The sequence below is a fragment of the Anas platyrhynchos genome, chromosome 5 (genome assembly GCF_047663525.1).
Source record: "Anas platyrhynchos isolate ZD024472 breed Pekin duck chromosome 5, IASCAAS_PekinDuck_T2T, whole genome shotgun sequence".
NCBI lineage: Eukaryota > Metazoa > Chordata > Aves > Anseriformes > Anatidae > Anas > Anas platyrhynchos.
In genome coordinates, this window is record NC_092591.1 from 66108639 (window position 1) to 66131512 (window position 22874).

At 37.4% G+C, this 22874-nt stretch overlaps 1 protein-coding gene across 3 annotated transcripts in view; it reads left to right on the forward strand.

Moving 5' to 3' along the window:
- Positions 1-22874, forward strand: part of PARVA (parvin alpha) — a 66407-nt gene that overhangs the window by 32965 nt on the left and 10568 nt on the right. For all 3 annotated transcript variants that reach the window (XM_027461216.3, XM_038180617.2, XM_072039439.1), the window contains 9 exons: positions 8513-8602; positions 8702-8772; positions 9409-9511; positions 11742-11882; positions 13861-13976; positions 19447-19505; positions 20558-20577; positions 21937-21998; positions 22691-22759. In XM_027461216.3, coding sequence (XP_027317017.1) covers positions 8513-8602; positions 8702-8772; positions 9409-9511; positions 11742-11882; positions 13861-13976; positions 19447-19505; positions 20558-20577; positions 21937-21998; positions 22691-22759 — 731 coding nt within the window. The remainder of the gene's footprint in view (positions 1-8512; positions 8603-8701; positions 8773-9408; positions 9512-11741; positions 11883-13860; positions 13977-19446; positions 19506-20557; positions 20578-21936; positions 21999-22690; positions 22760-22874) is intronic.

Below are 22874 nucleotides of genomic sequence, written 5' to 3' on the forward strand. Positions count from 1 at the left end.
AAACAACATGTGAACACCGTAATTAGATGAGTAGGTCAGTAAGGTTTTTGTTTGTTTGTTTGTTTGTTTGTTTTTAAAGGCAGAGCTTTTGGAAGTTGGAGCAGCTGTTTGAGTTTTATAAGGAAATGAGCAGCATCAGGAATGCACAGGAGGGTACTAGGCAGTGCCCTTGAAGGGCAAGGGCAAGGCTGGATGAAAATCATTACTGCTGGTTTTATGAAAGGAAGGGTGACTTCATTGCTACAGCATGGCTTTGGGAATCAAGAGTAGTAGAGAGAAATCTCAAGAGAGAGGGTATTAGTGTCCATTCTGCTTCAGGCCTCCTGTAACATTATAAACGGGTTTTTAAGGCTGTATTTTGAAGTGCCTAGCTTCCATTTTACAAGTGCAATTTGTGCCTTTAGAAAGGAGACATGTATCCCTTAATCTAGAAGTGCATTGCTTTCCACGCTGTACAGTAGGAATAAGGCTATTTTCTTCTGTTGGTGGGATATTCAGCTGATTAATTCAGAGTATGGGTCTTGAACCTAGACTGTGGGAGTTGGTTGATTTCCTATGCAAATGGAGAACTACCTACCTGTGCTTTCCTAAGCTATGAAATGTAATTTCCAGTTTGTGCTACCAAAATCTTGTCTTGCATGATTATCTCACACTTTTGTGTATCTACATTTTAGGAGAATGCCACAACTATGCTATTGATCACACCAGTGTTGGTTGTGGTATTTTCTTAAATTGCAGTCAGGTGAAATGCTCAGCAAGCTGACCAAGGTCATCAAAGGACTTCCGTCTTCTCAGGGATTGTCAGACGTCAGAGCTTCTGCATGTCAAAGGGATCACCTGAAGGATCCAATCTTGATGATGTACACTGAAATGAAATAAGGATGCAGAAACAACTTTACCTTTTCTGTAGTCTTTTCTGTAGCAGCCTACAGTTTTTCTGCTGTCAATACACACCAACCTTCACACCGGTCGCGAGAACCCCAAGAGACACTACACTCTTCAGTATATGCTATCAGATATAATTCTGTCATTTTAAGGTTTCATTTTAAGGTTTCATTTTTCTGCACTCCACCAAATCCAGTCCATTTTTTTATGAATATAAAAGTCCTTGGAACTTTTATAAAAGTCCTTGGAAAAGGAACTTCAACTTTTCAGTGAATGTAGTCTTTTTTTTTAATTCTTCCAAGAAAAAGTAGTCATCTAGGTTAGTGAGATGCAATGGGTCTGATACGTTTTTCTCCCTCAAAAACGAGGCTTACACACACAAGAAGAAAAGAGAAGAAATTCAGGAAATCCTCAGCGTGCTACTAGTGTGCCCTTACATTCCAAAGGACTATTTTTGGGTTTTCTCTTAGGAATAGCTAGAACTTGTCGAGCTGGGAAAGACTTCTTGGAACAGATCTTTGGTTGTGTCTTTTCTGCATGAGCGCCTCTTGTTGATGGAAGAGCTGCTATTAGCTGGTTGATGATTGAGAGAACATGAGGCAACAGTCAGTCCTATAAAATCAGCTTCTCTGCTCCACCATAGTTTGAAAAAACTGTTGCAGCAAGCTGGTGAATTTACAGGATGAACAGTCCCCTCCCCTTGGTTAGGGGGACTCTGACTCTTTTCTGGATGTTGCTAGCTGCAGATTTATTATAACTCCAGATAGACCAATGACTTGAGTTAGTGTGGAGGGTACAAACATGCTCCCTTCTGTCTCTATATAACCCCAACCACCTTGTATAGTTTTCCGATGTGCAGTATCTCAATAAATTGGAAGTCATAGGTGTCAAAGGACTTGTTTCAATAAAAAAAAATAAAAATGTATTGAGGGTTACAGGGTGCAGACCAGGTAACAACTTGCAGGAATCAAGGACCCTACAAATGTATCTGAGACTGTTTTAGGAGTTCTCAGGTAGAGATCAGATCTAGCACAGCATGTACTGCTAAGATCTTGGAACTGTCAGAGCATTTCTTATAGGCATGGCTTACATGTATAATTCAGTGGGGGAAAAGCAGAGTCATTTGAACTCCTGTCTGCCTTTGTTCACAGTGCAGTCTTGTGGGTTTTTTTCAGTTGTATTTAAAAAAAATTCTATAGGGTGAGAGTTGCTACAAAACATCTGCAGATGCTGCTTATGTATTTTAAAATATGTTTTGTGAGGATGTGTTGAAGGAATGAATGGAATGACCGGCATCTGCTTTAGCTTGACACCACACCACTTGTTAGAAACTGCAGGAAAATTCTTTCATCCTAAATGAAATATGAAAGCATGTAAGGCTTAAGGAAGCTACTTGAGACAAAGCACAGAAAATCACATGCACTCTTCAAAAGGATTGGGTTAACTCCCTATTCTGGTGTTTTTTACCTACTCAGGCCAGAGATCTGTCAGTCTATGGAGGGTGCTTTTCCTGATAATTGGTTAAAAGGAAGGTGAAGCAAAGTAGGCACTGAAGTACTTTGGAGCTGATTTGGACTTTCAAGGAAGTTCAGGGCAATAAGCATTTAATTTGTGTTGCACAAATGAAAATTAAATTGGATCATTTTTCCCATTCTTTTTTGTGAAGAGCATTTATCCCATTCTTTTTGTGTATATGCTGTGTTTGGTTTAATGGAGAAATGAGAAAAGAAAATAGATTCTTTTGTGGAGATGGGGTACTAATACAGTAACATTAAAGGCAGGCACATTGTTGTCAGCCAGTTTGCATATTTATTTACTTTTACAAATGGTTGGCTTGGAGTCAGCAGTTAATGGAATGAGAATGATGTTCCTGTACAGATCATTTCCTGAGAAACATTTTCAATTACAAACATATCTCTGCTTTTCTTTCCTCATTTGTTATGTCTTGGAGAATAAATGGGGAGTAGCATTTACAACTTAAGGTTTATGTTCTGAAGACAATTTTAACAATGATCCCCACATAAAAAGGTTCCTTTGTAGTTGCAGACATATGTTTATGATGTTTTGTGCTGTGAATATTGAATTTCTGGTGGACGTTGTGTCACACTCTGCAAACTTGTAAACATCTATAAATCCATTGGATCATTTTAGTACCATGTGTTATGCAGATTTATTGTCTTTTGTGTGGATTTCTTTTGTTTCGGAGTTAAAGCTGAGCTGCCAAAATCCATATTGGATGAATTATGTATTCAAGAAAATTAGGCAGTACCATTTTAGATTAATATTTTCTTTTCCTTTTGTGGATTTATAAGATGCACACACACAAACATTAGAAAATATCATTTCAGATGGCCCAGAAAGCGATTGCATAAGTTTGCTTGAAAAAAACAGTGTCATTCTGTAAAAGCTTAAACTTGGACTTTTTGAAAATGTTGTCACTGTCTTTTTTTCTCTCTCTGACTATCTTAGGTAATTTGGATCTCTTCTCGTATTTGCCTGTACAGAGTCAGAATTACTCTGTTGGAATTATATCAGGGTATAAAACTGGAGTATGTTGAGGGGGAATAGGAATCACACTGAGCCAGTGAGTTAGTGTAAAAAGGGTAAATCCACAGAAATTTGTGCACATAAACTCTTTTACACAGGTCTGTGTTGCAGACTCTCAAGTCAGTAGAAAATCAGCTCTTCTGCACAAATGGTTACAAAAGCAGGGCATCAAGGTCATGAGCATGTATCAGAAACTTGTACCCAGTGAAGAGAATATGAAACCAAAACCAATTCATCTAAATTTCGCTCAAATATAATTGAGCAGATCACTCTGAACAAGAGCAGTAAAGATACTTCCTATTGAAAATCATCATGTTTCTAAACTGGCTGTTATTTCTGGACACATAAATGTATGTAGCATGTGCATGCATGTTTGAATGTGGGTATATATACAAATACCTGGTGTTACTCTGGCAATGTGATGTCTGTAGCTGGCCTTCCAAGTTGTGCTTGTTCCAGGAAAAAGTAGCTTAAGATAGAGACACTGCACTGTCTGTCATAGTCATGTTAGTCTGTCATAGTAGTTTATGATATCAGATAGTTTGTCCTTTGACTTTTTATATGAAACTTATGTTCCTGGAGTAATGTGAATACCAACAAACCCCAGCTCTGCCCTGCCCAAAAAAAAACAAACAAAAAAACTATTTACAATCTTAAAAGTGGCAGACAAGATCTTGAATTGAAAACCTTTATATTAAAAAAATAAGGCAATTAAAGATCTGCAGAAGTGGGGATTAATTAGTTATGTGGTGTATATGCATATATTAATTAGTTATGTGGTGCATATATTTAAATCTCTTTTTTTGTTATTTTTAAAGATTGAGGTTAGAAGTCTTATGGCACTGGGCTCCTTCAACATTAGTGTTCAATTCTAGGTAATCACAAACTTTCAGAATCTGTTAGTGTTGCAGAACTTGAGTAATTTTAGTTTTACAAGTATGGAATCAATTAACGAGAAAGACATGGTCTCTCCTCTGAGTGCTTCAGCCATTTAACACTGCATCTTGCTGTATTTATTTTATGATTCTTTGGGCAGATATGCTAAAATACATGTAAACCACAGAGTGCGTTGGGTGATGTGGCATTTCTGCGCTCAGTTAAATAATAAGATGTTTTTTATTCAAATCAGAATAACATTAAGCCCTGAATACTAAACAGGGCAGCAAAAAGCCTTCAGCACACAAAATAAACAAGTAAAAAACCCAAATGAAACCGTCTAATAAATACAATGTGGATCAACAGGCTGCATGTACTAGAGGAATTAAGCCAATTTAAACCGTATGGGCAGTACTCCACTTTCAGATGTGCTCAGCTTCCAAGGGTCTCAATGGCAGTTGGATGCGTGCATCAAAAGGCAAAGTCTGGCTCAGAGCAACCGTGTGGATTTGATAGCATAGGTTTATGACCTTGTAATCCTAGAGCATCTAAAACAGTAAGAACTCTATCCAGCTTAAAATAGTTGCCATAGTTGCTGTTGATATAAGCTTGTGGGCTCCCCAGCTCTGGGGCCAAATTTGGTGCTGACATGACATGAGGAAGTCTGTTGACAGCTGATAGCAGTGGAGTCGTGCTTGATTACATCATAACAGATTTGGCACACGGAAGTTAATCAGAAGGCTTGGAAGAAAAGTGTCCATTCCTTATCCAGAGTTAAAACTGGGACCTTCACCATTGCCAGTCTGCAGAGATTTGTCTGAGCCTTGAGTAATCCCTTGCTTTTAAGGGCCTTGCTTTAAAAGTACAACCACTGAGCACTGTCATTTAAAAAAAAAAAAAAAAAAAGTGGATTTTCCTCTCAGGTCCACAAATATAAAGCCCCTAATCATGCCAGTCTAAGTAGCACAACTGGTCCCAAGGTAGCTGATGCACTGGGCTGCATGTGGGCTGCAGGGCCAGTGAGAACAGAAGAGCGCTGTCACCCCTGATTGCTGGGGTCATGTGGTGGCCAAGCAGACCTGATGGCAAGTGTGGCAAGTGGACAGCCCTGTAGATGCTCTCCTCCAGAAGAGCTGCCCCACGTTCCCCTGTGCTGGTTTGGCTCCTGGTGACTGGTGTGGTCGAGATGAACCACTGTAGCTGTGTCCCCTTCTCCCTTCTGGGTCTGAGTCTTTATGCTGTAAGACTCAGAGAGGAGGTTTTGCTGATGCTCTAAGTCACTCTTCAAAGTATTTCAAAAAATGAGATGATTAAAATAGTAAATTCAGTGATTTTGATGAAAAATAATTAAATTAATGAAAAACAGTTGAAAATGTGATTCTTCTGCTGAAACTGTGTTATGCAAGCTTTTAACCTTAGTTGCATTTTTGTGGTTCTTCTATAAACACCTAAGTGTATAATAGTGGTTTGTCATGGAAATTTTTTGATGGAAATTCTTAGAAAGAAAGGTTGCATTACATAATACTTTTTCTCTCCCATTATGTACAACTTAATATAATACACGTGTTCTTACCTGCTTCTTTTAGTAGCGCTCTTAATCTGTGGTGTTTTCAGTATTGGGAAAGAAATGAAAAAGATGCTCTTGGGGTTGGAGTTTCTCCATCATATTTTCTGCTTGCAGAGGGTAGGAGGGCAGGAGGGGTCTTTCTTGCAGGACTAATGGTAGCTTCGGGCATGTGTTGTGCACTGCAGAGGGCAGTGTCTGAGAAGAGCTGGGAGTATCACTGTCCTGTTTGGTAAACAATCTACCTGGGATCTTTCATCATCTGGCACTGGGTTGGGTAGGTTCTGCATATAGCACAGGCAGGCACGAGAAACATTTGCAATCAGGGTGAGCATTTCAGGGGAACAAGTCCACCAATTGTGCGTCCCTGTGTACCGCAAAGCAGTACACGTATGTACCATATGTGCAGCACTTGCAATGCATTCTAGAACAGATCAGTGTATTAGGGTTCCCTATGTATTTATGACAATTTTACTTGTATTTTATATTCCCTTTTCATGCAAAGATGTGGGGGTTTTTGTTTATTATCAGAAACTCTGATAATATGATGGTCACGTTACTAGAAGTAGAATGTAGTAGTTGTACATGTTGGAGGGCAAAAATAGGGGGCTTTCCGTGGGTGACCACATTGTAAAGAATGCCTTACAAAACATTCAGCCCTGAAAGGTCTGCTCAGTCTCTTTGGAGAAGTGCCAGTGGTTCTTCTCCTTGAGAGAGGAGCCACAAGCTTCATCCACAGTCCTGCACCAGGAAAATGTGTTGTCTCCTTCCTCCAGGCTCTTGCCCAAGGAGAGCATCCAGCCATTTGGGATAGGAGAACTCTGTGGAGCCACCTGGCTTGAAAGGCTTTTATTTACTGTGCTTCCTCTGGGGATCAATGTAAAAAAAAGCTTTCTGCCTAGGGAACCTTTGTGCAGACGTCCTTCATGAACTAAACATTTCAGAACAGAAAGACCTCCCCCTGGAGGTTTTCTATCTACTGATGCTCATATGTACCTAACAATTTTGAACCAAAATGAAAAAAAAAAAATCAAAGTAGTTAATAAAACCAATCATGATTTTCTCATAGGAGTGCTAGTACTTCAAAAAAATGCCATTAAGTGTAAACAGTTCTGAGATCTATACTTCTTGCACACCAGGTGTTAAGGCAGAGAGGTAAATCAGTTTTCCAAAAGCTTACTTATTAGGCAGTGTTAGGGCTAGGAACAAAACATAGGATCTCTACTGTTATTTTCTACTTTTCTGTTTTCTCCAAACCGTTGTGTGTGTGTGTCATTTTCAAAACTGAAATGTTAGATAGTGAATCTGCATCTGCACATTAACAATGTATTTCAGTTCATGTCAAGAGGCTGTTGTACAGTCACTTGAGTCTTTAGGACACATTTGGGAAGTTCAAATTCAGACTGAATTAGCTATACTAGCAACCAGTTCTATTGAAGAGACCTGTATACTGCAGAATGAGTGGTCAAAACAACTTGAGTTATGTGTCATTCAGAAGACAGTGAACCTCTCTCCTGGTTCTGTAAGTCAAATTTGCACTGACTCCTTGGTTACAAAGTAGATGCAAACTTGACTGATCACCAAAGTGGGCACCCTCTATGCATGGTGCTATGCATCCTTCCATAGCTGTAGGATCGGTGTATTGACTTGTTTGATTTTATTATCTTCTGTTCTAGAGACATTTTGGGTAGTGAAGGAGTAGTTTTTTTGGAACCCATTAAAGATTGGGTTACCCAGAGGCATGAGTGAAGTTGCTCTGAATTGTACCAGGTCCAAAACGGATTACAGTAAAGAACTAATGGCAGGATTACTTCTTCTCTGGATCTCTCTGTTCCTTTGTCTTCAGAGCATGCATCATGAAGGCATTGATTTTTGCAGCATTAGGGGAGTTTGGCTGTGTAAGAACTTGTGCATATTTCCTGGCAATTGTGGAGGGTGTCCAAACTGTGGGATTTTGGTTTACCTCCTCGTTCCATGCAGCTTCTTTCCCAGCCTGTGTCTGGACTCCATGCTAAGGCAGTACTGTTGAGGGTTCATCATCTTCCCCCTGTGTCCTGCTGCTGTGGTTTCTGCAAAAGAAAGCCTGAGGACACAAGTGTGCTCTAGTCTCTGACCTGAGCAATGGAGGGAGTTGTGTTCCTGGAGCAGCGAGCTGCGACTGCACCTTCAGTCCTAAATAGTTACTCAGCCTGGCAGCTCACGTGTGGATATATAGCCAGACCTGGCTCTTCTAAGTAGCTGAACTTGAAGCACCTTCAGAGCAACAGTGACATAGCTGAGAGCAATAATCATTTCCCTCAGCTAAAATGATTCGTTAGTGTTAAAATGTCAGGGCCATTAAAATGTGAGTGAGCCATTTAAAATTTGAGGACAATGGGCCTTATCCTTAAAAAGCTTTGAGGAAATTATGTTGATTCCAGTACCATTACCCATGATGCTTGAACAAGTGAAGTTTTGTTGTCTGGGCCTCCCATTTTTGTTAGTTGTATTTTATTGCTGTAATTACACCCAGTGGCTTATCTAATAGACTCATGTTCTCATAAAGAAATTAATACAATTAATACTACTTTTAGTGAGAGTGAAATAGTAAAAGTAAAATCGAATTGAAATTTGACCAAGCTCTTCTTTTTTATTTCCTAGTATCTGAATTACAGGAGGAAGGAATAAATGCCATTAACTTACCTCTCAGTCCGATTCCATTCGAACTAGACCCTGAGGACACTATGCTAGGTAATTCACAACAATTTTACATCTCAACATAAAACCTTGATGTAAAATAAAGTGTCATGCCTGTAATAGCTTCTAATATCTTCCTTTTAAACCTTCCAGAGGAAAATGAAGTCCGAACAATGGTTGATCCAAATTCAAGAAATGACCCAAAATTACAAGAACTAATGAAGGTAATGAAAAGCACATAAACACTTTATTGAAAGTGAAACTATTTTTAATGCTGTCCCTGCCTCTTTCATTTGAGTGCTTCAGAGCTTTGTTTAGATATTAATTAAATGAAACCACGTGGTGCATATATCCCAGTGAATGCAGGTCAGTTTTGGGGGTCTCTTTCTCTAAACATGGCACAAAAAAACTAATGATTTGAATTAAAATCCTGAGTTCTGATTCTTACTCCTATCCCACCCTGCCATGTAAAATCACATCGACCTCCCTCATTGTCTTTGTAATTCCTGGGGCTACAACTTACAGGAGGAAGCTTCATTAGAATCAGCTTCAAAACCTTTAGCTACACAATAAAATGTTAAAATACTACTGAAATCAAATGACAGATTTCACCTCAGAAAGCAATGCTTCAATCTTAAATTGGTCTAGACCGTGTGGTACATAGATGTAGCCACCTCAGACAAGTCCTTCCCGAGTCCTCCTTATTTTCTTCTGATGGCATTTCAGACTGATTGTATTTTGAGGCATTGCAGCTTTGGTATTCCTTCTGCTAAATATTTTCACCATTGTACAAAATGACATGTGTTTTAAATTGCAAATGAATAGTGTATAATTCTGCCAAATTTATGTTTCCTGTATAGGTATTAATTGACTGGATTAATGATGTGTTGGTAGGAGAGAGGATTATTGTGAAAGACTTGGCTGAAGACCTGTATGATGGACAAGTATTGCAGAAATTATTTGGTAAGAAAAAAATATATATGCATGGTGTTGGGACACTTTGTCAATAAGTGGTTCACTTGTTCCTACTTAGGAGCCTTGGTATCATCTTACAGTTATGCCACTAAGTGATATAAAAATAGCATTGTATTATGAGACCCTAGAGCTGTATGTACAGTCCTCATAGCCACAATGCAATGTGTGATGCTCTAGTTGATGAGAACAGCATAAAGCCTACCTGGGGTGCTAGAGAGTGCTGGAGTTCTTGTCTTGGCAACAACATTCACTCTGATTTTATTATCTGCATATGTGCTGTACAAAACTTAGCCATGTTACAAGTGGAAAGTAAGCTTAAAAGCAAGGGTATTTTCAGTACAACAGTACAATGGTGGATGTTTTTAATATGCGCTGGTTCCATACTGTAGTTTATTCACATCTTGGAGTTCCTCTGGAAAGTTGGAATTGCTTTCTGATTTGATGTCTGTCTCTTAACATTACTGAGGTAATGATACCCAATGGACTGCAGACTGAACTTCAGTTGAGAAACAGAGAAAAGAAACTGCTAATGCAGAGCTAGCATGTGCTTTTTTAACTGTTGGCTTGGAAGCCACTTTCTTAGTTATTACAGCTCATAAAGTCTCCAGTAAATTTCTTTTCAGTATCTTAAATGAATCCTGAAACATCACGTGAGCACTTCTAATAAAGACTACGTAGACTATTCCCTTTTATGAATGGTTAAGCTATTGGATATAAGGTGGTAGAATGAAGCAATTTGATTCTCATAGACAGACCTTCAGTGACTTCACCTAACACCTCCCCCCCCAAATGCGTAGCTGATTCAGCCTGACTCTAAATGTGTATATACTGATCCAGCACTTACTGATTTCAGTGGAATCTTTTCAATTATCCTTAATTTCTTATGGATTGGGTCTATGATATGTAAGGCTTTGGTTTTGTGAGGCTGCACAGACTGATTCCTGTGGAGACACAAGAATTCAATAGTAATAACAGCTTTTTAGGCAAGATACATAGGCTGATAGCCCAGAGTCACTGTCTTTGGGAAGGTATTCAATTGACTTCAGTGAGAGCAAGGTCAACTTTTACCAAACCTGATAATATATTATTTTCTAGAAGAAAATTGATAGGTGACCAAGCATTTTGTCTCTGTGTTGTTGTGAGGAAACTTTTACCACCAAATTTTCATTATTTCCTAATTAATGGTTATGAGTTACCTGACAGTTTTACGGAACAGTGGCAATGTCTTTTATACTCATTATAATGGAGCTTGTTTCTCTTCTTATACTTCCATTAAATCCATGGAGCAGGGTGTGTCCTCCTGAGTCATTGCAAACATCACATCCTTCCCTTTTCATGTGCAAATAGGTTACAGGTTTTCTTGTTGCACATCTGAATCTGTCTTCAGTTAACTGAAACCTTTTTCATGCTCACATTTTCTGTAGTTTAAAAAAGATACTACTTTTCAATTGATCTATCTAAACCATTACATGCTACTGTGTAGATACAGTTCATGCCAGACATTTATAAATTTTTCTGAAATCTGGTTAAAGCAATCTAGGCTGAGCTTATATAAGCATAGCAATCTCTACTAATTATTAACAAAAAATTTGTAAAATAATTTAAAACCTACTGCAAATTTTGAGTGCAGAAAAGGGCTATGATTACATAGAAATCAATTGCCCAAGGTTTTAGTTGCTTTCATTCCTCCAGAAATATTTCTTCAGATTTCTTGGTTGCTTCTTTCACCTGTGTGAATATGGTGCCAGTTGAATTCTATCACAAGTGAGCCAGGTAAATTTTTTACATCTTGAAAATCAAATGAGTCTTGGACTGATGACACAGATCTTCTTAAAGTTGGTATCTGTCTCTCCTAGGTTTGATTGTCTTCTGTGCAAGTCAGTTACATATAGAATACTCTTTTTCCACTATTAATAAAAGCAATGGGTCTTACCTCTCAGTCTGATGTTCCGTAAAGGGATTTGCAAAAAACTTTTATTAGCCTGTACTGTGGACTTAATTAGTATTTGGCCTTCCCCTTGGCAATGGGGAAATAAAGGACTGTGTCTTTAGAAGTTCAGAAGAGTTCAGGAAAGTGGTTTTGGAAGCAAAAGCAGCTAATGTTAAAACTGGGAAGTCTGATACCCCTTGAATGTACATCTGGCTGCATACAATTTTTTTGTGTTCCTCATGGATGTCCCTCATGAACTAGCTGTTTTTACTTCTATTATCACTTCAGAGAAACTTGAAAGTGAGAAGTTGAATGTTGCTGAAGTTACTCAATCTGAAATTGCTCAGAAACAGAAGCTACAGACAGTGCTTGAGAAGATCAATGAAACCCTTAAACTCCCGCCAAGAAGCATTAAGTGGAACGTTGACTGTAAGTTGCTTGTTTTGTATGCTGTCCCCGTTAGTTGGTAACTGAGAGTTTGTAGTTGCAATCTGGAATATGTAAATATCCAATGCTATGGGAGAGCTGAAACCTAGTATGTATTGTAGGAGCTGCTCTTCAGTAGGAGGTAAAGAAAAGGGTGAACACATACAGTACACTGTGCCCTTTTTCCTGCTGCTTAATCTCCAATTTAAATAAACTTTTAAGACCATATGCATAACAGCTTAAATTTTCTGTTAATAAATTGGTTTCCTGAAAGGGGTAAGAACATACATAAATGTAGTAGCTAGGCTGAAGGAAAGTTAGATTTACAGACTCTGCATTTGTTTAAGATGTACATCATAGATATTATTAATATTTCTGATCGTTTAAGACTAAATCTGAGCCACTGATTTTGGTTACAAAACCCCCATCAAGATTAGGACTGTCCCCTTCCTGTTCTATTTTATTAGAAATGAACATCATAATACCTACATAGAAATGACCAACACAAGGCATTTTAATGGATATGTGTTGCAGAAAGCAGGTTATCAACAGTTATAGAAAATTAGGCCTCTTGATCTGTTTTAAGTTTGGTATCTGGAATCATTTCGCCCTACTGAATACCTGGAATAGTATATAGCAGTCCCTATACCTGTCCTTAGCTGAGCTGTTTTGTGTCTTATGTTCTGTCCACAACAAATCTACGATAGGGATAAAAGTAGTTCCAGGGAGGGAGAATGAACGTTAGGCATCATTGACATTTGCTTCTGTGTGGTGCCACTGAGTTTTCTGCATCCTTCTCTCTCCAACCTCCTCCCCTCCCCCCCTTCATTTTTTGTATTTTCTATTACACAGCTGGATGCAGGGTGTTTGGAGCAGCCTGATAATTTAACTTCTAGTTTTCTTTTAATGTTTTGCATGTTTTTTAAAGCTAAAGTAAGGATAGGCTGCAGCAGCTGGAGCCAGCTGGAGCACACATTGATGCTAGGCAGACAGACATCTTTTTAGCATTCTGCTAAGGCACCTCCTTTCCTACCAGTGGCACCCCAGAAAAATTTGACAGTGATGTCACATTTTATATGTATGGATAGGTGGAGAAATCTCTACTGTGTAGTTGAGGCTTGCAATGGACGATAACTAGGAAGGAAGGATATGTTAGTGAATCTGATCATGCTGTACAGTGAAGTAAGGTACTTGTTATTGGCTAGTTCGTATGTAAAATTCACTGTACTGTAGCTATCAAAGATTGTTTTGGAATACTACTCTGTGGAAGGCTGTGAGTGCAAAATCAAAAAAAAAAAAAAAAAGAAAAGAAAACGTAATAAGAATTAGAATTATGATTCATTTTGATACCAGTAGTTTGATACTTGATTAAAAATTTCCTACAGTACGACTTTTGATATCTTGTAAGTCATGTTAGTGTTAACTACCCATATGAAACCTGCTGTGAAAAGGCTTCAGTAACAAGAACTATAACAACTTCATGAGGAATGTTTGAGTCATTGAGTTTAGTAAGTTATTGCTTAAGGCTTCTGCCAAAACAGATTCATTTATCATCCTGCAGACTTTGTGACACTTAAAAATGAATAAGTGCATGCTATGAATACAAAAATATCTTTCTGATAGTCCATAAATCCTTATTGAAATAAATGGAATAAAAAGAAAGGCAAGGAAAATGCATAGAGATCACTTAAGGTGTCGTACATGAAATCTGGCTTTTGGTTTAACTGTAGGTTTCCATGAAGCCTATGGCATCCAGACATATTGCAAAAACTAGTGCTTTGGTGCTGATGTATATTACTGACGGGGCAGCTATCACATGGCCTGTTGAACAGGAGGAGACAAATAAAGGAGAGGTGCCTTAAAAGTGCCCCTGGCTTCAGGTGGCAAGAGGAGAGTTGTATAGCCCTACAATCTAAAAAGTGAAAAATATGTGCACTAGTTGCTTGCAGTTTGTAACTTGTACTTTTAATATCTATTTCAGCTGTTCATGCTAAAAGTCTTGTAGCAATACTTCATCTTCTGGTTGCATTATCACAGTATTTTCGAGCACCAATCAGACTCCCAGATCATGTGTCCATTCAGGTTGTTGTTGTGCAGGTAAGAGAGATATTAAACAGCTTCTGGCAGCATTGAGAAATTGACTGAGGTTTTTTGTTTGTTTGTTTTAGTTTTTTGTTTGTTTGTTTTGGGTGTTGGTGTTGTTTTTGTTGTTGTTTTGTTGCGTTTTTTTTTTTTTTTTAAAAAAAGACTAGAGTTTCTGCTTGGACATGCATGTGTCTCTCTCCATGGCTGACAAGAAACACACATACGTCTTCTCTGCTGACAATGCTACAACCAGAAAAAGGCAGAAATGCTTTGTCAAATTGAACTGTGGTTCAGGATATCATATTTTGATTGTGAAGTGTCCAGACTGTGACATGAAAAATATATGAAACATTATTATTGTTGGAATGCATTTTCTTATCACCCAATACATATCTTGAATTACAATTTTTCCCATTTTTGACGGTCTTCTCACTTGTGTAGAGGTTCAAATCATTCTTGGCACCGAACGATGAATTGTCACTGTTTATTACATTCAGATTCACGTTAGGTGGCTAAATATTCTTTTTCAGCCTTGTGCATGCTAATTTATTCTGATTACAGTGTTAGCTTTCTCATAAGCATGCAAAAAAAAACCTACAACTAAATTTTTTTGTCAGTGAGTCTCCTTATTAGAGCCATGGCCATCCAAACTCTTCATTTATTCTGTTTATTATATTACTTTGTTGGATTTGTGCTTTCTCTATCTTGTTTGGCTTCTTCCCAATTAATTTGCTTTTCTTTTTCTCCAACTAATTTTGCTTTTCTGTTTCACCCTGTAACTGTCATTATTTATATTTTTAACTGGTGTTATCCGTAAGTATCTTGTGAAAAGAGCTGTTACTCAAATTTTGTGTGACTGAAAATGTGGGCAAGATCTGAGAAAGTAACCACTTCTTACTGCATTCACAGCAGACGAGTTTTGTATTTTGGGGAGAAATTTGAAGGAGTTCCTGGTACACGTATCAGTGACATCTGAAAACCAGTTTACTGACTGTCATATTCTACTTGGTGGTTTTCAAGGCATGAGAGATAACCCCAACCCCAGAAAATCTGCAGTTATGTGTCTAAGACTTTAGAGGAACATAATTCTCAAACAGTTTCCTTTAGATATTTTAAATATATTAATTACACTGGTTTATGTCAAATTTCTACCAAAACCAGCTTAAGAAAGAAAGAGTGCACCAGTCAGGGCATCTTTGGAATAAGAACCTAAAAAAGAACAACAACACAGTCCTTAAATAAAAAAACAGATCTTGCATTCTGCTCTCTGTCCACATGTCGAGACAAAAGTCCCATTGAAATCAATGGACGTAATTCTCATCTTGTTTAATAAGCTAATGTAGTTCAACAGCAAATCCACTGAAGTCAGTAAAGATAAACCGATTTAAAAACAGTAAGTAGTGGGAGAATCTGGCTCAGTGCTTTGCCTCTGAGCTACACAGCTGTAGCTCAGGCGCCAGTGGATTGCAGAGAAAGCAGTTGCACCAGAATAAAATCCAAGTTATGTTGTTGAAGATTTCACCCAGTCCTTGATGAAAGCCAATCAGTGGGACTCCAAGGCTATGCTGATTCCCATTAACAGAGGATGGGAGCTAGTATTCTTGCTATAATTGTGCTTAAGACTTTTTTCATTTTTTTAATGGAGGGTGGTTTTTTTATTTTTATTTTTTAAAATCTGTCTTTCATATCCTGTGGGATTGGTTCTTTATTATTCATCATGTATACCCTTTGATCTCAATGAAACTTTTAATCAAAAACCTAAAGCCTACTTTAGTGTTCAAACTTTCACACTTGATGTTATAAACCCTCACGCAATTCTGTAAAGTAAGGTCATGCCTAGGGAAGCTCAACAGACTCTGGTAGCTGCTTTTAAGTCCTATACAGTTAAGAAAGGGAGTGGTAGAGAAAGAAAAGTAACAGAAGAAATAATTTTGAGGAATTCTTTCAGGAAGTCTGCCTTAATTTATATTATGATTTTGTTAGGTCTAGAAATGCCAAAAATGTTTGCTGTGTTGGCTGAGCATAGTTTACTGAAATACAAAGATATTTCTGAAATAAAAAACGTGTTGATGCCCAACAGGTAATCAGCACATGTCTTATGAAAGCTTATTTTCTTTGGCTGTTTTGTACAAGAGCTGTTAGTGATGAGAGTACTATGAAATCCGTGTGTTAAGCTGTTTATGAAAAACCATGATACTTGGACCTTTTGTAGCTGTTTTGCTACATTGCTTTTCTTGCTTTCCATACTGATTGAATGAATAACTTTGAGCAAAGTCCAGGCTTTCTTTGGACTTCTCTACTAAAACAAGAGAGGGTTTTTGTGGAGAGCTGGATCTTGCTTTCATTTTTGTCTCTTTTATTCTTGATTTTGTAATTTGCCATCCTCAAATGGTTAAATGACAGATTTTGTCCAAGAGCTGAAGTCAGAGAGTGTAAAGTCGCAATGGTGGAGCAGTCAGGGTAGCTTCAATATATTCTGAATATTGGGGAAATCAGTTCTTGGGTGCACAAACCACTGTAAAGGAAAGCTAGGAAAATAATGGGAGCAGAGGAAGGTCTATTTTACAAGCTTAGTCTGATAACATTTATCCCACAGCCTCTCTGAAATCGAGTCTGAATCGTGTCTGAGCAGCATTGCCTACAGGTTCCCAGGAAATCTTTTTTTGAACCTATGACAAATGGTGTCAAGCTCCAGAATGGTTCTGCACTTCGTCTTGGTGGGGCAGTTACAAAACACGGTCCACCAGATTAAATGCGTAGCAACAGTACAGAGGGAAAACCCATTCAAACATTGGGAAGATTTTCCAAGTGGGACTTTGTGAGAGAAACTAAGCAGTTGGCCCTCAGTTATAGAAAACTGATGGTGTGCAGTTGATGCAAATAGAGGTGAAGAGATCCTTTCCATGTCTAGACATGCTACCCAGCTTTCAGATTTTTCCTTTTGTCATTCTAGGAGTAGTTGCCAAATTATAATGATAAGTGATCAGGAAGATCTTGGCCTTTAGTGTGCAGTCTTTCAGCTATGAGGGAGCAAAATGTTAAGCCTATCCAAATAAAGTCTTCCGTGGTCACTGGAATGTGAGTCCAGGTTTTCCATTTAACGGGGAATCTTTGAATTCATGCCTTATTTCTCAGTATGTTTCAAATAGTAGTTGTTCATTTTTATCGTTTGTTATTTTAGTTCTAGCCCCTTTTATCTTTATGGAACTTTGCTGAGCAGCCTTTCACTCCTCACTAGCATTTCTTTTTATTCTGGGGAATATTGTGTAATTCTCTGTCAAGTTTAAAACAACTTCACAACAAGTGACATCAGTGTTAGGGTCACTTTTGAATCTGAGAGTTTTTAAAAGTGAAAAAGATATATGGAAAGCAGCCTGCATAGAGAATGTACTTAGACTAGTATTTCTGAGGTTGATTCATGTTGTTGGGACATTTTCACCAGTCATCTTACAAGTACAAAGCATAGGAAAGTCTGTCTTGACACATGCTGGTGTCCAGAAGATGCATGTTGTGTTTGGGTAATGTGGAAATTCCATTTTTGTCAACAATAGGATAGAGGTTCAGAATTCCTGTTCATATTAATATCAGTTTATCAAAAAGTGAAATATGTTTTATGTTGATACTAGAGAATGTTTTAGGCCATGTTGGGCATTTGCAGAGTGAAGGTAGAGTTTTAGAAGCCTTTTTTTTTCCCTAATATCAGCAGACTGAGCACTGAGAAATACAATTGCCATCGCTGTGATGCTCACCCCCTCTAGGAGAGCAGAGTGATAGGGCTTTTGCTCCAGAATCCGTTATTGGCACATCAGAATCACCATCAAGGAATAAAATCTTCCCTTCACCCTGCAGCTGAGAGAAAAACAAAAACAAACAAACAAACAAGCCAGAGTGTAATTTTAACTTGAGCTAGACTGTAACTTCAAGTACAAATGCTTATTTGTTGTCTGCACAACCTGAAGATGAAGATAGCCCTAAATGATGCAAATTTTCTTCAGACTTTCAAGACATATGACAGAAGGGGCCTCAGCAGTTGATCTATGCTCCGTTCAGTATGTAACACACAGGACACCTCTCTGTCTTTATGTTTAGAGCTCCTCCTTGAAAGTGTTTTAACTATATGCAAGATATTTAGTAACAGGGCTTAAAAAATATTAAGAAACCCACCTGAAACTGTCATCTGCCTAAAAGGACAGTTCAGATTGTTCTAAGTGCCACTCTGAAGTAACTGAGAGGATGCTATGTGTGACTTCCTTGCTGAAAGTAAGCGTGATCCTTATATATCCATATATATATATATATATATTTTATTAATGCATTTTTGAAGTAATTGAGACAAGCCTGGCCAAATTCTCAGCGCTTCATACACCTTCACATACATCCCTCACACCTCTGGTGAGGGATGTATTATCTTCTTCAAAGTAGGTAAGAACAGTAGCTCCAGTTCACATGCCATGAAGGACTTTTTCAAAATGCTATTCTGCTTTTCTCTTTTCTACAAAGAATACAAATCTAGGACCACAATAAAATTATTTTTCTCATTTCCTTGTGTGACACAGAGTGAAGAATCATGAATAATTGCCTAATGTCTAGACTTTATATGCAGCCGTCAGCATTTGCTTGGCATTTCTTTTTGTATTGCAAAATTTTACTAATTCCAGTGAACAGAATTAACAGAAAGAACACGAAGTGAGGCAAAACATATGTGTGGTATGTATACCACCACCATATGACTATAATCTTCATCCTGGAAACAATGTCACATTTTTCAACTCCTTCGTTTTGTGACAAACTGCAACCATTTGAGTTGGCTTCTGCCATTTTGTGCACAACTTCTATGCACAGGCTGCTAACCACCACGTACAAAGGGCTTCTTGCATTGGAAGAGCATTGTTATGTTAACATAAAGATGGCCAGGCTTTGGAGCATGCAGTGAAAGGATTATCCTACATTTTTTGTGTTGAGAGAAGTCACAAAAGGAAAATGCTAAGGTTAGAAAAAAAAAAGAAAAAAGAAAAAAAGTGTATGAACAGGGCAGAAAGAACGGGTAGCCTAGGGGCAAGATTTCACCAAAGATGAAGCATGGGCACCCTCTGCCACAATATTGATTGAAATACAAGGTTTAATTCGACTCACCAGGATACAGATCTACTAAAAGACTTGCATATGTGTTTAGGTGTTTCAAATATCTTGCTGAATTGGGGTCTTTAAAAGAAAAGTGAGTTAAGAACAATAAAAAAAGGAAAAGAAATACTTCCTTCTACAGGTTGAGTTTCAAGTTTCTTGTTACTGTACAAGAGAGTTTTTTGAAATACTTGAAAGGAGAAATAATACATTACTGTAAGTTTGTTTAAAAAAGTTCTTATTTTGTAGGTTTCATATCTAATTATGTTTATACAAATCAAACACATCACAAATATATTTTTACTGTACCCTAAACATTAAACTTTACTGAGAAAAATATTACTTTTTTATTTTTTTCCAGAAAAGAGAAGGAATCCTCCAGTCTCGTCAAATCCAAGAGGAAATAACCGGTAACACTGAGTATGTCAACACCACTTCTGCCAGCAATTTAGTAATTGAATACAGATGTGTCTCAGAAATTCAACCATTTGCTGATATTTAGATTTTGGTATTGGGGTTCCAAGGAAGATGATGCATCAGCCAGTGATTGTATTTCAGTCCTTGCAAGAGCTACAAACATGCATCTAAAAATACAAAAGGATGTGGAAATTCAGAGCTAGGGAATTAAAAGCAGGAGACCAGGATAAAAGAGAAGACAGGGTGAAGATATTCAAAATGTCTGTATTTTATATTTACTATTATTTATTTCTGCATTTATTGCATTTCTTATTATTGTATTCAGAATGCCATCAAACAAACTAGAAAGATATATCTCTTTTATGTTGGTATTTATTTGATAGAGAACAACTTGATTCTGTCAAAAAGGAGTACAATGTGACTATTTTTTAGTTGTTTGGACTTTGGGGATGTAAAGTGACAGTAGTAAGCCCTGTACATGCAATCTCATTAAGCCATTTGTAACAGAAAAGTTATTCCAAACCAACAGAAAGCAATCGTAGAATACCCTAGTTTCTAATAGATTGGAGAGGATCCAGACTAATAACTTTTTTATTAACCTTTATGGATTTATTTGTGCAATATTTATATGAGGGATCAACTAGAGCAAAATGCTGTACTTCTTAATAAGGTAGTCCAAGTATTGTTCTGGCTGCAATTTGTATTGCAGCTCATGTGACAAATGCATCTTTAAAGCAAAGGGAAAGTTTTCAGAAAATTAACATGAAAAAGCATTCTTCACTGGCAAGGTGTGTTGATTTGGTTCAGCAGTAGGAAACCTGAGATCTGGCTTTTCCATGAAACTTTTGTGAAGCCAGGAGATACTATGCTGATTAGTCTCCAGACTAATCCGAAGTCTCATCTGGAGTAATTTAATGAAGGTTTTCTTAATTCCATGAATCTCCACCAGTTTTCACCAAGCTGAAGATCTGGCCACATAATGCTGTTTTATTTTGCAGGACGTGTGCAAGAGAATCATATATGTAAACTTTTTTTTTTTTTTTTTTTCTCCTTAGGGCATTTTCAGGAAGGCACGGTAAGTTCATTTGATTGTTAGCTGTTTCTTAAGGCATCCAGAGTAGACATTAGTTTTGCAATGGGTGGTCATTTTGATCAATCTGCAAGGAAGTAGAGGATTTATAATTGACCTGGCAAACATATGAATGTATGTGCCACAGACTGTTGTGACAGTTAACAAAGGGAGAAAAGCATTAAAGTCAGTCTGACTATCTTTAAAACGCATTTCAGTACTTTTCAGCACATGTTAATTTGCAGATGCTTTATGGTTTAACATCCAGAGCATTACTGTAATGGTATTAATGGTCATAAGTTCACAGCATAATATGAAATGATGTCTTATGGTAAACAAGCTGCTGTACTTGTTGGCATTCTTGCATATGTTACCTACTTACACTTTACTGACTTTGGGTTGTTATTCAGCAGGTTCCTGTACCTAGAATGTTTCATGATTAGTATTGAGACTGGCCAAACGCCTGGCCAACAGAAAACATATATGAGGAGTTTAGATGGAGTTCCACCAAGAATTTAGCATTTGCTTCTTACATTGTTTCAACGATTGCTTTACTGCTGAGTTAAAAAGCTACATGCATGACCTTTTTCCCATGATATCGCAGTGCAGTCTTACTTCCTTTAAAGTCACCCTTCTACAAATAACCTTTGGATGTACTTTAGCAGTTTTCATTCAGGAATATAAACGTAGCTTTTTCTGAGTCGTTCTCTATCACTCAGTTCTCTGAAAAGGTTTTTTTTTTTTTTTTTTCTTTTTTCACCTTCAGAAGGTAACCACAGTACTGTTGCAGTCATTCTGCCCTATGTTGCCTGTCCTAATAATCATGTACGAAATTGCATTATCAGAATGGTCGAAAAACATCTATAAGAAAGATTGTTTTGCAGCTGTATAATTGTAAGCTTGCCTGAGGTGATTAATACAGTGTAGCACTCCACAATGCAATCCACTGGGTGATACCCACATATTGTGGCCCTTGTGGAAAATTTTCGTCTGTAGATGTGACTCCAGAAGTAAACCCATGTTCTTCTTAACAAAGTAAGCTGGTTACCTAACTCCCTGTATCTGGCTGTTCAGGGTTTTATGCATAAGTATTCCACCCTAGGAAATTACCTAGGTAACTCTAGTTACCTCTAATTACCTAGGTAATTAGGTAATTTGAGTTATACTTGAAAACATGCTTTCCCTAAATAATAGCAACATAGGGCAAGAGAGAAATATGCAAAATGCATGGTACTTGGAATACAAAGAGACTATATTGAAACATTTTGCTGAGTCTTGTCTCAAATAAGCATGTGCTTTAATAAGTGTTTATCCAGCATCTAGACAACTGCTTATAGGTACATTAACATCTCTGATTTTTTTCAGAAAGAGATGCATTTGACACTTTATTTGACCATGCTCCAGACAAGCTCAATGTAGTAAAAAAGGTTAGAAGTATTTATTTTTAAAATACATAATATGTATCTACATGCTTGTGTGAGTATACGTTGTGTGTGTGTGTGTACTTAATATAACATTGACATAGTTTGTATACATTAAATAGCACTAAGCTTTATGCTGGAAAGAAAAATACAAATTCATGAATATAATGTCAGTTTTTGTAAATATTTAGCAGCCTGAAATTAACTTTGGAATGCAGAAAAAGATACAGTTATCATCAAAGTTTTCATCAAAAAGGAGTTCTCACAAAGTATATGTTGATTAAAACTCAACTGGGTTGATTAAGTTCACTGATGCCAAAGAGTTACACAGTTTATCACTGCCAGGGGTCTGACCTAGAGTATTTTGGTTGCTGTCTAATTTGAGTGGAGTCCGATTACCCACTTCCCTACACTCTGCCACAAGTTTTTTTTGAATTATTATTATCTCTTTTACAAAACAGTGAAATTTGTATTTATATACATCATGTTCACTTTATTTCTGTTCATCATTCTTAAAAAAAAAAAAAAAAAAAAAAAAAAAAAGATTTTTTAATGTAGTATTTCAGCTTTAAAACTTAAAAAAATATTGTATTGCAGTCTCTTTGCTCATGCAAGTTCTGTTCTGAGTGGAGTTCATTCTGTGCATGGAACTGCTGCCCTATTGAATAGACCTTCACTAAACTATTTTCACATTTCAGACTCTCATCACATTTGTGAACAAGCATCTCAATAAATTGAATTTGGAGGTCACTGAACTGGAGACCCAGGTAGGATTTTACAGCCTATGTTGAAGGGGAGGGATACCTGCACTGTTATGACTCCATCTTTATTGACAAATTCCATTGACCTTTTATTGATAGGATTCTAAGATGTTACTTCACT